This window comes from Trichogramma pretiosum, unplaced genomic scaffold, assembly GCF_000599845.2.
Source record: "Trichogramma pretiosum strain Unisexual culture from Peru unplaced genomic scaffold, Tpre_2.0 scaffold87, whole genome shotgun sequence".
NCBI classification, from domain to species: domain Eukaryota; kingdom Metazoa; phylum Arthropoda; class Insecta; order Hymenoptera; family Trichogrammatidae; genus Trichogramma; species Trichogramma pretiosum.
The window spans coordinates 538517-554085 of record NW_019641711.1 but is presented as its reverse complement, the minus strand read 5'-3'; the positions used below and the strand labels follow the sequence as shown (position 1 = coordinate 554085).

At 38.5% G+C, this 15569-nt stretch overlaps 1 protein-coding gene across 1 annotated transcript in view; it reads right to left on the bottom strand.

Annotated features, from left to right (window-relative positions):
- Nucleotides 1-7444: 7444 nt before the first annotated feature.
- Nucleotides 7445-15569, bottom strand: part of LOC106657818 (solute carrier family 26 member 6-like) — a 69426-nt gene continuing 61301 nt past the window's right edge. Inside the window, exons 15-16 of the mRNA XM_023463232.1 lie at nt 7588-7921; nt 7445-7500 (exon numbers count right to left, since the gene is read on the bottom strand). Coding sequence (XP_023319000.1) covers nt 7445-7500; nt 7588-7921 — 390 coding nt within the window. The remainder of the gene's footprint in view (nt 7501-7587; nt 7922-15569) is intronic.

Genomic DNA, 15569 nt, shown 5'->3' with positions numbered 1-15569 from the left:
GCGCTGCTGCGTTCGCTATTTAAAGGTGCATTTAATAAATACTGTATTACTTTGCCTATTTCAATTTCTGTTATATTATTTCGGCAACCCCCTTCCTATTTTTGAATTACATCCTAGGTTGGACCACGACGCCGCCGCGATCGGTGTGAATTGTCGCACCGAGTATTGAGCCATCCAGCGATCAGCGCGAGGACGCGCATGGCCTAGGATCCATCACTAGAAATAGTATCGGTCACGGAAACCGTTACAAATTATATGTTGCCCTATCTCGGTGTAAAAATTATGATAAAATTTTCATTCAAAATAATTCTGAAAACTGCGATATTATTGAAAATGTACGGAAAGAAATTTTTAAGTTGTAACTGAAATAGAAGAAAATTAGACAATACCCCAGTTTACTATAACATTTTTTTTCAAAATAACTATACCAAATTCTTTGGTCAGCTAATAAAGATACTGCACAAAAAAAATATAAAAAATAAAATTGCAGATATTGAGTTTGATGATCGAATTATCTTTATGGGAAAAAAATGTGTAACCTCGCTAATAGCAGAAAATTGAATGTTGCTTATGTCTTGGATGTAATGTCGAACGGTACTTTACACAAAACAATACTTCAGTCTGCTGAAAAAGCGACTCAAAAAAATAAATACATGAAACTGCTTCAGTCTGCTAATACAGTGACTTATAAGGGGGTTTTTGGGCGTCTCAAATAATTATAACAAATTATTCTGTTAGGTAAAATTAGAAATTGAAAGATAATAATTTATTGAATTGTATAAAATAAGATGCTAGTTCGTTGGTTTGTAACAGTAAGGGCGCCACCACGTGAAACGCGGCACGTGGACCGAAAAATACAAATAATAAGTTAATAATAATTAAGTGATATTATTCTGATGACTGGTTTTCGTCTTTATTCGTATTCAATCTTTTTTTCGTCTTCAATTTTACAATTAATTATTCGTCTAGCTTAGTGAGAGCAATAAACACTCGCGAAAAAGTCTCGGGGGGACGGGGGGTCACGGGGGGAAAGATTCTACTAATCGCGCGAAAGAGAGCTCGTATTCTTACACGTCTAGGTTACTTAAATTAGCTTACGATAAATCTTCTCTCTTCGTCGACAAGTTCTGGTGGCCGGCTTCTCCAGGAAGTTGGGCGTCGTCACCAGGGATGCTGCGAAGATGGAGACACACTTTTCAAGATCCTTTGCACGTTTTATTTTTTTGCTTTCTTTCTTTCTTTAACACGACACGATTCGCACATGCGTTGCGTATTAGCAGACTTGCTGTAATGGCTGACTTCTACGTGGTCGTGCTCGTCGTTTTCACGTGTCGTCTGAAGCGACACACGAGCGCCAATCGATTATTGATCGATAGGTCGATGATTCTCGTCTGCTCATTTCACGTGTCGGCGCTGTGGGTTTCTGTCTAGTACGTGTTCGTTGTTAATTTCGTCTGCTGCTGGATGTATTTGCTATCTCAATGGACTGTCTCGTAATCGTACGTATGGTGCGAGTTTACGTAGGTAGCAATTCAGATGTTTAGCCTGCGATTTTTCTCGACCGGGGTGCGGGTGTCGAACTAACCTGTCACCTGTCAAGTTATGTTGATGTTTAGTGACCTCCTTTCTCATATCGTTCTGTATTGTATACGTCTGGTGATAAGTGTCTCGTCGTCTTGATCTGATCTTGTCGCTTTGCTTCTCTCTCTTCTCCCGGTTTCAGGTGCTAAAGTGTATGTGGGAAAACATGAACGTGTGATAGGGGCATGATGTACAGAGTTCGTCTCGTCGTCATAGCTTATTTCTACGCATGAGCTCAAGAGTGACTTTCATCGACTTGTAGGGCATCAAGTATGCCGCTACAGACTATACAAAATTAATAACATACATTAGGCAGTACTGTAGTTTGCTAATAAAGCGACTGACGATAAAGAATTAAACAAAACAATTAGCAATTACACGAAACAATTTTTGTCTAGCATGATAATTCAATTATCGAAAAGAGCGTATCGCACAACTAATAGCAAATTGAGCATACACAAATAGGTTTAGTGGTGGATATAAAAAAAAACCTTTTCGGAACAGTCGATTAGGCCTTTAAATTATTTTTTTCTTAACTATATATTTTTTTCTAAATAACAACAAAGTACCTGACAAAAAAATTATAATTTGAAGGTGTTTTGTAGCCTGTGAAGGGGTAGGTAGATGGAAATACTTACTCACTTCACTTTCTGTATGTTAATAATCACTTTTATTTATTAATCAAGGTTGAATAGTTTGCTATTATTTCTAACTGTGATCTAACTTTACTTTTACTGAATCAAGAATAGTTTTTAAGTGTAATCAAAAGTAATTTAAGGCGTCGAGCGCTGGCAAGAATTAGGGGATTATCGATCTGTTGACTGTGCACAAGGCAACGAGAGAACAGAGAGTGGCGATCATCGCTCGTGTCGCAACGTGTCGGCCGGCGTCGCGCTGGACCGCACATCGACGAGACACGGAGTAGGGGAAGGGGCAACTGAAAGAGTGATGCCGCGCTATACCCAACACTCCCTCCCGTGGTATCATCCCTTCTATCAGTTGGTTCCTGAAACAGACAAGAAAAATTATTCTAACTTAAAATTCAAAATCTCCTCAGCTAACTTATTGTGTAGCTTGAGAGATAGCGGTTTGGTAAAAATATCAGCTAACTGATCTTTCGAGCATATCCAGCTTATTTTAACTAATTCTTTGGAAACGCACTCTCTAACATAATGGTATCTAATTTCCACTACATGTCTAAGTTTATTTCTACATCCTACCAGAGCGCTGGCCTCGGCAGCTTTATTATCGCAATGCAACACCATCGGGGTAAATTTACGTTCTAACATAAGTTCTATCGATTGATGCAGTCCTATCAATTCTTGACATGCAAGACTCATTGCTACATACTCAGCCTCACAAGTAGACAGTGATACGAAGGGCAATTTCTTGGTTTTTCACGATATTGCGTCGCCAAACAGTTTGACGACATATCCGCTTGTAGTCAGAGAATCCTTGCAATCAGCAAAGCTTGCATCTGAGTAACCTTCTAGCGAATCGAGCTTTCCTGTGAATATCAGTCCAACATTTTTCGTATGGGCTGCCTTCCATTCAACATCTGTAAGATTTGTTTGATGTCGGCTCAAAACATTTACTGCATACGAGATATCAGGACGAACGGTTCCAGCTAGATAAAGTAATGAACCGACAAGAGCACGATATGAGCAATTTTCACTGTTCACTTCTCGCAACTCTTTATGTCCTTCCTCTCGAGCTTTTCTCTCTCGGTTAGCAACTTGATTCGTAATCATTGGGGTTTGCTGGGTATGCATTTCACTGTAGCCGAACCTATGTAGCAGTTTGATAATATAATCTTCTAGCGTAAGCGATAACGTGCGATTTTTACGATCTCTAGTAATTTCTATCCCAAGGAAGGTTCGAGGAGCGCCTAAATCGGTCATTTTAAATTCTAACATTAAAGAGGTTTTAGTTGCATGCATTTTCTCACTGTCATTGCTCGCTATAAGCATATCGTCTACATACAGTAGCAATAACAGGAATTTCTTGTTTTCTCTCCAAGTAAAGAGACAGGGTTCACTGGCGTGGGTAGTCAGGCCGAGTTTCCTCGCTACTTGTGTAAATTTTTCATTCCATCTTTTCAGGCTAACTTTCAAACCGTAAAGTGCTCGCTCCAGCTTACAAATTTTATTCTTTCTAACTTCATCAGAGCAATTTATACCCTCGGGAATTTCCATGAAAACTTCACTTTCTAGCGTGCCATTTAAAACTGCGGTTTTCACATCTATCTGACAGACTTCCAAGTCTAACTTATTGATAATAGCGAATGTAGCTCGAATGATTTGCATACGAGACACCGGAGCATATGTTTCATCAAGCTCATAATCATTTTGATCTTTGAAACCTCTGCATACGAGTCGAGCTTTGTGCTTTATTTCCCCATTTACTCCGAGTTTACGTTTGAGCACCCACCTGGAGTCAATAATGTTGGGTCGTTTTCCTTTCGAGCTTACTGGTCGATCTACTATTGTCCAGACTTGATTTCATTTCATTTTCCAGACTTGATTTTCATTCATTGCATCAAGTTCCGACTCAATTGCTTCTAGCCAATGTGCACGTTCTTTGGACGACATAGCTTCTCTAAAAGACGCTGGTTCTTTTAGAATTTTCGTGACAAGTGCTCGAACGTTATCACTTTCCGACCAATTTCCTTTGAATTCTGTTGGATCAGTGTCTGTCTCTAGCAAATCATTATGCATCGTCGAGAGGATCTCGGGAGGACAACCTGCAAGTTGCTTCTCTCCCTCCGTTTCAGTCAGCTCATCATTTATCTTGTCAAACTTTACAAACCAGCTGTCTTTATTAATATCCAACATAGGGTTTCTCCAATCAAGCACTTCCTTGTTATCGTATTTATCACCATACACTAGCTTTTCATTGAATCTAACATCTCGACTTTCATAGTATTTTCCTTCCTCCGGTCTGTACAGTATATACCCAGTAGGAGTGTATCCAACAAAAATTACTCGCTTGCCTATCGGGGAAAACTTAGTACCTTGATGCCTTTGGACTTTCATGTAAGCCAAGCAGCCAAATCTTTTGATCTGATTGAGGTTTAGCTTACAGTCAGGACTGAATTTTAGTAAAGGTGCAATCATTTCATTCGAGCTGTGAGGGGTCCTATTGTAAACAAATGTTGCAGCATTTAATGCTAGGTCCCACATATTTGCCGGAAGGCATGAATCAAACATAAACGATCTGACTTTACGTTGAATAGTTTGATTGAAACGTTCGGCAGTGCCGTTATGCTCTGGTGTGTTAGGACAGGCCAATTGGAGTTCAGCTCCATATTTTGCTAAGACTGAACGAGTTTTATTTCCCGTAAATTCAGTACCTTGGTCACACCTAAGGTAGCAAAATTTCTCGTCGCGTCCTAACAAGTTTCTAGCACTGATTATAAATGAGTCGAGGCATTCGCTCGAATCAGATTTGTTTTTCATAGGGTATGCAATGGCTAGCCGAGAAAAATCATCTATAAAGACTGAAACGAAACGGTATCTTTTTGGGTGACTGGCAGGACTTATAGGACCCATGACATCAGCGTGTACGGTTTCAAGTGGCCTTGAAGCTCGTTTTCTAACAGATTTAAATGGCAATTTGTTGAACTTTGACACCGTACATACCTCACATTCTAGCTGTGCACTATCAAACTTTATCTTCGAAAGATCTTGAATATCGGGAAATTGTTTTTGAAATTCCTCAAGATATTTCAAAGATGCGTGTCCTAGTCTAACATGCCACAAAAGAGCTTTGTTTTCGGACAGAACATTGAGTTGTCTAGCATCACCAATCGTCTCATTTCCTGAGCTGTCGGTATCTCGCAAAACAGTAATTTTTCGATCTTTCAAGGTATGTTCGAAGTCGGGCATCGTCAAGCACGGCTCGACGCCGATCGAACTCCGATCAACCTCGGTGTACTCGCATAAGTTTGGATCTGATCCACTGAGAGTTGATTCCTTTTCCACATTATCAATCATTTCAACGTCTCGAGCTATCGTATTATTTTGTGAATTCTCTGAAGAATTTGATCTAACAGTAGTTTTTTACGGGCTCAGTGTTGTATTCGCGTTTTCTCGTGGACAGATAAGTGCGAATCTTATTCTTTCTAGCTAGTCTGTTTTGGGATTTGTAGTCAGTTTCGAGCTCAACTATCCAATAGGGTCTTTCATAAATACCGGACATGAATATTTGATTCGATAGGGGGTCAAAGATGTCAATGCGCTCATTGTCTAGAAAAATCGTCATCCCCTGGTCCACAAATCGTCGGAGTGATAACAAATTTTCCGACAATGAGCTGGCGCATATGACCTCATCCAACATGTAGTTTTTCTCGCTTTGAGACGCGGCCACGGTTCCCACTCCCTCCGATCTGAATGAAGCGGCTTCATCTTTATTGGCGCATGTGATCTTAAAGTCAGCATCGGTATCAAGCGATTTAAAGATCAGTCTAGAATTGGTCATATGTTCGGTAGCTCCCGAGTCAGCAATGAACCTAGTCAAACTACCACTACTACTCCTACGACAACTACCATCTAGTTTTGTCGACAAACAAGCAAGTTTATTGGTTAAAATTGACGTATTTTTACCTTGGGACGATGACGAACTTGATTTCGAGCTACTGTTTGATTTTTGAGGCTTATCATTCTTGTCACCTTTTGCCTTTTCAAATCTAGCTCTCTTGTTCTGTTGGGGTTTGTCGTCACTTCTAGCTTTCCTCTTGTAATTATTTTTAGTAAATCCACCACCTCTATTATCAGATTTTGAGTCATTACCTTTTTTCTTGAAGGCGCTGATCTGTGCATCACTGTAGGGGCAGTCGGGAGATACATGTCCTTCGTATCTCCTACAGCGATAACACATGGGGCCATTCCGGGTACAATCCTTGGACAGGTGACCCTTGTTGCCACAGGTATAGCAGGCTTTTTCGCCGGGTCTGGACTGGACCTTGACGTTCGCAGCTGACGGTACCTCGAGCTTCTGACCTTCCAACTTTTCTAGCTTCGCAGATTCCTGTTGAGTAATGTATTCTTTCAATTGAGGGATCGATAATAATTTTCCAGTCGAAAATTTGTGCAGACATTGCGTATCTCTAACTTGCGGTATGGCATGAACTATCGCATCGAATAAGGCATCCCTTACTTCGTCCTCAGAAAGCTCGTGTACACCTGGACTTCTATTGAACGTCATAACTAAATTATCAAATCTATCCCAGAAAGCCGAGGCTTTTTCCTTACTTGGATTATATCTAATATTGTACAGGCGCTTTCGAAGGACTGAAGGAGTGATGGCCGTTTCGTTTAGTTTTAGTTCTTTTATTTTTTCTAGCAGTTTGACAGGATCTCGCAGATGCGACACTTTAGAGTAATAAGAGATATCGATTCTGTTTATGATTAAATCTCTTACCCTAATTTTATCCTTTTCTAGCTGTTCTTCCGAGAGATTTTTCTCTCGACCGTTTACAGGATCAATAACGTACAGTAGGTCGCACAGAGTGAGCTCAGAGGAGAGAAAATCATAAAATATTTCGTAGCTGACTTCATTGGTCAATTTATAGCTTCTCTTGCTTGAGCTCTCTCCATTCGACACTTGAATCTGTATTTTATCAGATACATCTAGCCTGCTCGAATTGTCTCTGTAACGGTTCATTTCTTCTCTAATTGTCTGCGAAATCATGTCTCTGCTTACACCTTGAAAATGATCAGGATCTCTTACCGATATTTCAGGATTCTCTCCTTCCAACTTGTTGCATCGATCATTCAGCATGTCTAACTTGTGCATCACCTGCTCCGAAAAAGCGGTGAACTTTTCATACATGAAGTGCGAAAGTTCTCTGGCCACAGTCGAGTCATTGGTGCTTTTTTTTTAATTTAGCTCTAGCATCTTCATTTTCCTTTTCTAGCGCTGAATTGAAATCAAGGATTTTAGATTTAACGTTACTGTTCGAGCATTTTAAAGTAATTGACTCTTTGATGCGAGGTGTGGATTTACCGGCAATTCTAGCATTCAGCTGGTTCGTCATCTCTTCCAGCTCTTTCGACTGATCCGTAGGTTCAGGTTTGTCACCTGACTTCTCTGGGTTATTTACGGCGTCGACCGAGTTCACCTTTGGCTGTTGTTCGTCATGCTTGGTCTCTGTCAAGTCGGCGTTGTCACTCTGACGCTGATCGGAGTTTGTCGAAGCGATGGATGCAGCTATAACTCGTCTGGTCTCGTCGGAGATTTCCGACACCTGATGTCTTGCCCCAGACTCGGTGCAGACGAACACCGTCTCTCCGTCGATTTCCAGAGAAATTGATTCCTCGCCGATGTTGAAGTTTTCGAGCTAAGTCAGGATGAAGACTTGAAGTGTCCTCTCATCTATAATGGTAACGGCCAAATAATTAGTTTTAATTCATTGCTCTATCCAGCTGTCATCTATCATGTACGCATTCTAACTAAACTCATGTATTTCACGATATATAGTTAAATAAAAAAAACACTTGCATGTCTCGGAACACACGATAACATGCAATTCACATACACTCATAAAATACATATCCGTTTCGCGTATTAATTTTGTGTTGTATCACATCGTCTAGCGTTCACATAATTCGTTTGCTTGTACACGTGTTTCGGAACGCACGATTGTACACGCGCAGCAAACGAAGCTACTCACACCGTCCTGCACACATACACACGTAACGTGTCGTGACAGTTCTCGTGATACGTACGAGAGTACGCACCACGCGAGCGCGTATATGACGTGAATGCGTATACACGCTCCACGCACAGCAAATCGCACTCGCAGCAGTATACACGGGACACACGTGAATATACGTCGACGCGAGTTGCGGCCCAGTGCCTATACACACACGCACACACACAATTTCAATTCTGGCAGTGGGCTCGACTACGAGTCGCAACACACCTCGATCGGCGCCGCCTATCGGTCAATCGTCCAACTATACAACGACCGGCACTCGTGCTCGCGCGCGCGTGTGACTTTCCAAGAATTTTGAACGTTCGAGCGATCTTCAAAACAAACGAACGCGCGATCGTGCATCGACTCGTTTTGTCGTCTGTGCGAATGTATGTGAAAATGGCCGATATCGATGTTCGCCTTTTCTTTACGCACTACCGTTTTTCATGCACTCTATGAAATTTTTACAAGACTTACCTCTTGTGGTTGAGAAAACCTTTCTCAACTTGGAGCCTTCCATTTTTCCAACTGTAAAAGAAAGACCGATCAATTCTAGCTTCGTTTCACTGTTGCCGCTGCAACGAACACAATTGCCACACAACAGATTATTAACTTTCACTAAACCGCCCTTCCAGCAAGCAAAAAAACACAAAATAAAGGTTTCAATCCCGTAGTCGCGCAGTGGAAGCGTGCTGGGCCCATAACCTGAAGGTGTTTTATTGCCTGTGAAGGGGTAGGTAGATGGAAATAATTACTCACTTCACTTTCTGTATGTTAATAATCACTTTTATTTATTAATCAAGGTTGAATAGTTTGTTATTATTTCTAACTGTGATCTAACTTTACTTTTACTGAATCAAGAATAGTTTTTAAGTGTAATCAAAAGTAATTTAAGGCGTCGAGCGCTGGCAAGAATTAGGGGATTATCGATCTATTGACTGTGCACAAGGCAACGAGAGAACAGAGAGTGACGATCGCTCGTGTCGCAACGTGTCGGCCGGCGTCGCGCGGACCGCACATCAACGAGACACGGATTAGGGGAAGGGGCAACTGAAAGAGTGATGCCGCGCTATACCCAACACTTTTTCTATTATAAGTATTCTTGAAACAACTTTTTTTTCAATATGGGATAAAATTTTTTTATTGAAATCTACAAAATAAATAAAATGATTGTTCTGAATTAAACACAATTAAAAATAAATTCACTGTACATACTTTCTATTGCCTTAATTAATCTTGAACAAAATTCTTCGGTTACTGCTGAAACTGACAAATTACATTCTTCTGGAGAAGAGATTTTCTGCATTCCAATGTCATTCAGCTGCTGTCCTTTATTAGGAGCATCATCAAAAAAAGTCTGATTATAATAGGGCTGTGCGGGACTCGAAAAAACTCGACTCGTCGTGTTCGAGTTTTTTCCTCGAGTTCGAGTCGAGTAAAACTCGAAAAATTGGATACTCACACAGCCCTAGATTATAATCACTTTTGTAGCTAGGTCAGAATCCAGACTCGACGATGACTTTCTCCGGGAAGTCGCGATGTTTTCAAATAATTATTATCGTCAAGACGTATTTTTCAAATTTTTTACGTGTATTATAAGCATACTTATATAAATAATATAATAATCCGAAATCCCATGAACTCTTGTTTTTTAAAAGAACATTTATAACCAAGTATGTCCGTCTTACCCTCATATTTTTGTGCTACCATATGTTTCTAAACTATTCAATTGGTAATTTCAACTCGTAAACGATAATCAATTTCTTGGCTATGATATTATTGAAATCAAATAAATTCCGTCAAGTATTGAACAAACTAACAATTTTTTATTTTAAACTTTTATCCTACTGAAATGTTTGCAATAGAATAATTCAAAACCGTTGTTATATATTTTTTTAAAGTATAAATAGGGGCAAGTATGACAGTCTGATCATTTTGATTTAAACCTATATTTAAAATCCTTTCCTTTTCAAATTGTTGAAACTCACAATCTCAATCCAACATTGATTAATTACTTAACTATGATAGTAATGAAATCAAATATATTAAGACAAGTACTCACATAGAGTAATATTTTCATTTCTCAAACGATAACGACAATGCAAAGTTTGTAATAGAATGATTCAATAAAATAATTAATTAATATAATTGTTAAAATTCATAGTAACTACTGCTTGTAATAGGTCTATTAATCACTAGTAGAGGTATGTAAAAAATCTTACTTATGACTCTACTTGCCCGGCCGTCTCCATAATATTATATTATAATTATTTTATATTTTGTAACAAGGGTGCGAAGCAGTGGACTCATCCGGGAGTTGTTTTCACCTAATCGTAGCGAGAACAAATTTATATCTAAGAAATCCATATAATCTAATCGATCCAACTAGTGTAGCTGTTATTAAGTAACTATGAAAGCAAAGAAGCTTGAGTAATCTAGCTTATGAAATACTATAATCCCTCGTTTTGTCAAAAAAACCTTACTGCACCGGTATAGAAATATACTATTTTTTTAAAAGAACAAATATTGAAATTTGTGAGAGATTGCTTGTGTTGTACGACTGCGCAAAAGGATGCTCAACCTTAACGAGCCCATGAAAGTATGATCAGAGTCATTACAAAGCTCACGAGAAAATATGAATTTTCTTGAACGACGATGGATTAACTCCTTTGCACATGATTTGCAAGCATTACCACAACGACGAGGTGGAAATATTCTTTAAAATCTTATACTTGTAAGTACTTATTAATGAATTGAATGACGTAAATAGCTGAAAAGTCTTACGAAAATATTTTTTCATAATACCCCAGCCGAAACTAACCTTTTTCGTCCAGGCGCTCAAAACGAAAAAGTTAAGTTCTGCTAGAGGATTCATAAATTATAGTATACCCACCTATGAAGCAAAAAAGAAAGCCTCAGATCACATGTTCATCAGCCTCGGCTTCGCCTCGGATGATATTTACACGTGCTCCGAGGCTTTCCAGTTTTTTGCTACCTAGGCACGTGATATACTATTCTGCAACTGAGAATTGAGCGTTGAATCGTGAACGTCTATAAGTAAGATATAAACGCGAATATGTAAATTCGAACTAATGCTTTGATAAGCTTACACGAAATTATTGTGAGCCTCTCTTTTAGATTGGGCCAATATACGACTCCGTGTTCGCGTGTGTACACATACACACGTGAGGAATAAGTATACATTATACATATAGAGCAGTCGATACAGAAGCGATTAGGAATCATCGACAATTCAATCGAAGTATCTCTGGCTAGCGTGTACTCGTAAACATCTCGCCAAGCTCCAATGATCTTTAAGTACAAAATATGTACATAATAACACGTAAGGACGTGAGTATTCAGGAACGCTTATTTGCTCGAAATCCTCCTAAAACAGCTCCGTGGAGTATTGCTCGCACACACGCATACATAGAACAGACATACGCCAATCTGCTCTTACCTTCATATATATCTTTTCACCATACGCGCCTGTTTGAGGCTGATTTCGCTACAAGCGTGCTAAATGTATAATCCGCTCGGGGTTGTGCATGTAGCTCTGCTCGTACTATACACTCTGTCCGCATTGAGATCCGTGCGTATCTATATAGTCATGTGGTCAATGTTCATTGCTCGACGGGTTGCCTATATGTATATCTCACGCTGCGTAGCGTGAGATACGTAGCGTACTATTCTTTTTCAGTATTGGAGTAACGTTTTTCTGTATCTGACAATCTTTTGCTAGTAAAAGATATTATTTGGGAATTGTTATCAATGTCAAATTACAAAAGCACAGCTCGTAAAGCTACTGGATTGACGTTAGCCATTAGACGTGTACGCCTTTTCGGATCGAAGTAAGATAAAGTTGGCAAATGTGCCGGGCTCCCTTTTAATTTACGGAAACATTCTTCTTGATCTTTATCCCAATGGAATTTTGACTCGCTTTTAAGTGACGACCGCAGAAAATTCGTTTCCGTGCCCAAGTTTACTGAAAGTTTCCCAAAATACGTGATAAGACCCTGTCAACGTCTATTCCTTGATCAGACAATATGTGGCCAAGAAAAGATAACTCTTTAACTCTATACTTGTATTTTGTGGCATTCCGGGATATATTTTTGTCATCCAAAACTGACAACACTTTCATCAGACAAACATCGTGCTTTTCCATTTCCGATCCAAAGACAATGATATCGTCGAGGAGGTTGAAGGAATTTTTGCATGGCATTAAGTTAATTTCTAGGTTATTTTGGAAGATTTCTACTGCTGAATTTACTCCGAACTTCAATCTCTTGTATCTATAAATACCCTCATATATAAAAACCCGTCATAAATGTAGTTATATAAGGACTATCTTCTTCTAGTTCCATTTGATGGTAGGCATCAGTTAGATCTATTGTGGAAAAATATTTCGTCCTTCGCAGTTTTGCCATAATCGACTCGAATTTTGGTATTGGATAATTTCCTTTCAAAACCGTTTGATTAGCTCTCCTCATTAGAGTGAAGCGAAAAACACATGTTTTTGAAAATCGCTTCGTAATAGTGTACAAAGCTATTCTTTTGACATAAAATGAAAGTCAGCGTAAGCTGATACCTGTCAATTGAGTATTTCCACGCTAAGCAGCGAAAATGTTGTGTTTTTTTACCCTTTTTCGCGATTCTCCGTCTTTTTACCGCATTTAGCGCAAATATACTGATGATCGCCTTCCTAATTGTTTTTACCTATTCGAAGGGATAAAAAATATATTAAAGAATCCGATATATATGTCAGGAATCCAAATTTTGCTTTGGCTATTCCCCCGGGTGCATATTAAGCCATTTTTTCACGAATTTTCCTTTATTTTGCTCTTTTCTTTAATTAGCTGCCAGCAAGTCATTTTTTGACTAAATTGGATTCGGGAGCAACGAAATTCTTCGTTATAAGTGTATTTTTCGAGAGGTTCATGCGGCGAGCGCCTAAGATGGTCTCAAAAAATTCTGAACGAGATAGCAATTATCCATTTTTTAAGCACATTTTATGCCTAAACGACGCATTTTATCATATATTGTGAATTTAATATAAATTAAACAAAACATATTTTTTTAACTAATAAACTTTGGTATTGAAATTTATTTATAGTAATTTTCGATACAAGGGCCATAAGTAACACTTTTTGGCACGGCGTAGTTTAGGGCCCAAACGCAGCGAGGGCCCTAATAGCTGGGCCGAAAAGTGTCCCCTATGGCCCGAGTATCGAACAACATCTTATAGTACTGCGTAAAGTTCACATTTATGCCCCCTTTTCCGATTCATGAGTCGCACTTCTGGTAACGTGAAGTGAGGTTAGCGCACGAGCGCATGCGAGTGTGATGCGAACGCATCGGTGCCAGAATGTGCGACTTATGCCACAGAAAAGCGTGCCATAAATGTGAACTTATGCTAAACAGTGCTATAAAATTAAAATGGATACAAATTTATAACTGTACTGTCGTCGCTTAGGGATTAAAGGAAGGCAAGGCCAAATAATGTGTAACACTTTTACTGTCTTTTCTATTCGGGATCCCGCGTTCAAGTGCCTCGTCACTCGCCACGAAGTCCCTTCCTCGCCACGCTCTCGCGCCCCTCGTGGACTCCGCATACACTAAATCCCTTGTTTATTTTAAATTAAATATTTGTTGTACACATTTGTTTAATTAATTATAAATGGCACATAACATGTGAAAGAAAAGTTACAACTAAATAAGTTCAAATTATAGACTTTGAAAAATAATGATCAATAAAGATATTAGTATAAAATAATTAGAGTTAATAATTTTCTTATTAATTTTCTTGGATCTCGATGGAGTCCTTTTCCACAGGTTGTTTTTCTTCCTCCGCTGCATCTTTTATTGTGTTCCAAACACCGTTTACCCTTTTTAGATGAACAATATTTCGCCGACATTCCTGACCCGTTGTGTCAATTCTCACATGTACATTAGACCGGGTCGTTTTTGCAAAAATTTTTTGTATCACCTGGGCTCATGGCTGAGCTGAAAGTTCAAGGTTTCAGATGAAAAAAGCCGGGCTGCAGAAGTCAAAAAAGTGACCGGAACCGGTGTCGATAGGCTTTTGAAGTTTAAAAACGTGCTTCGGAAATTTAGCAAAATCGCTCTGAAAATGGCAATCATATATTAGATTGCTAACATTGTTCAGAAGGTAAAATTTATGTCGACAAGACGTTTTCTTACGTATTTTTGTGTGTAGAATCGAATTCCCTAGTCAGTTTTGACCTAGGAGGACGATTTCATTGAAAAAAATGCACTTTTTCGATATCTTTATTCTGCGTAAAAAACAAAAAATCGTCTTGTAAACGTTTAAAAATGAACAGAAAAAATTTAGAAAATTTTTTGACACTGCTAAAATTTAGGATTTTTTATGACGAATCCAATGGTATAAATTAGTATACACTTTGAAATTATTTTAATGCAGAAAAATACATCTTTATCCCAAAAAACGACATTACGAAAAATTGAAAAATCGAAAAGTGTATTAGTTTCTTCCAGGAAATGGCTAAGTAGAATCAACTATGGAAAAAATTGCACAAAACTATCTGATAGGTTTTTTTCTCACCTTTCCAACGCCGGTTTCAGAAGTTAAAAATTCGCAAGATTCGCTGAGATACAGCGATTTTTGTACGATACGTTTTTTTAGCTTAAAACTCAATAATTCTGAGCTAACTACATTCATCGAAAAACAAGCTTTTTCGATTGTTGAATCTTAAGCTAAAAAAACGTATCGTACAAAAATCGCTGTATCTCAGCGAATCTTGCGAATTTTTAACTTCTGAAACCGGCGTTGGAAAGGTGAGAAAAAAACCTATCAGATAGTTTTGTGCAATTTTTTCCATAGTTGATTCTACTTAGCCATTTCCTGGAAGAAACTAATACACTTTTCGATTTTTCAATTTTTCGTAATGTCGTTTTTTGGGATAAAGATGTATTTTTCTGCATTAAAATAATTTCAAAGTGTATACTAATTTATACCATTGGATTCGTCATAAAAAATCCTAAATTTTAGCAGTGTCAAAAAATTTTCTAAATTTTTTCTGTTCATTTTTAAACGTTTACAAGACGATTTTTTGTTTTTTACGCAGAATAAAGATATCGAAAAAGTGCATTTTTTTCAATGAAATCGTCCTCCTAGGTCAAAACTGACTAGGGAATTCGATTCTACACACAAAAATACGTAAGAAAACGTCTTGTCGACATAAATTTTACCTTCTGAACAATGTTAGCAATCTAATATATGATTGCCATTTTCAGAGCGATTTTGCTAAAT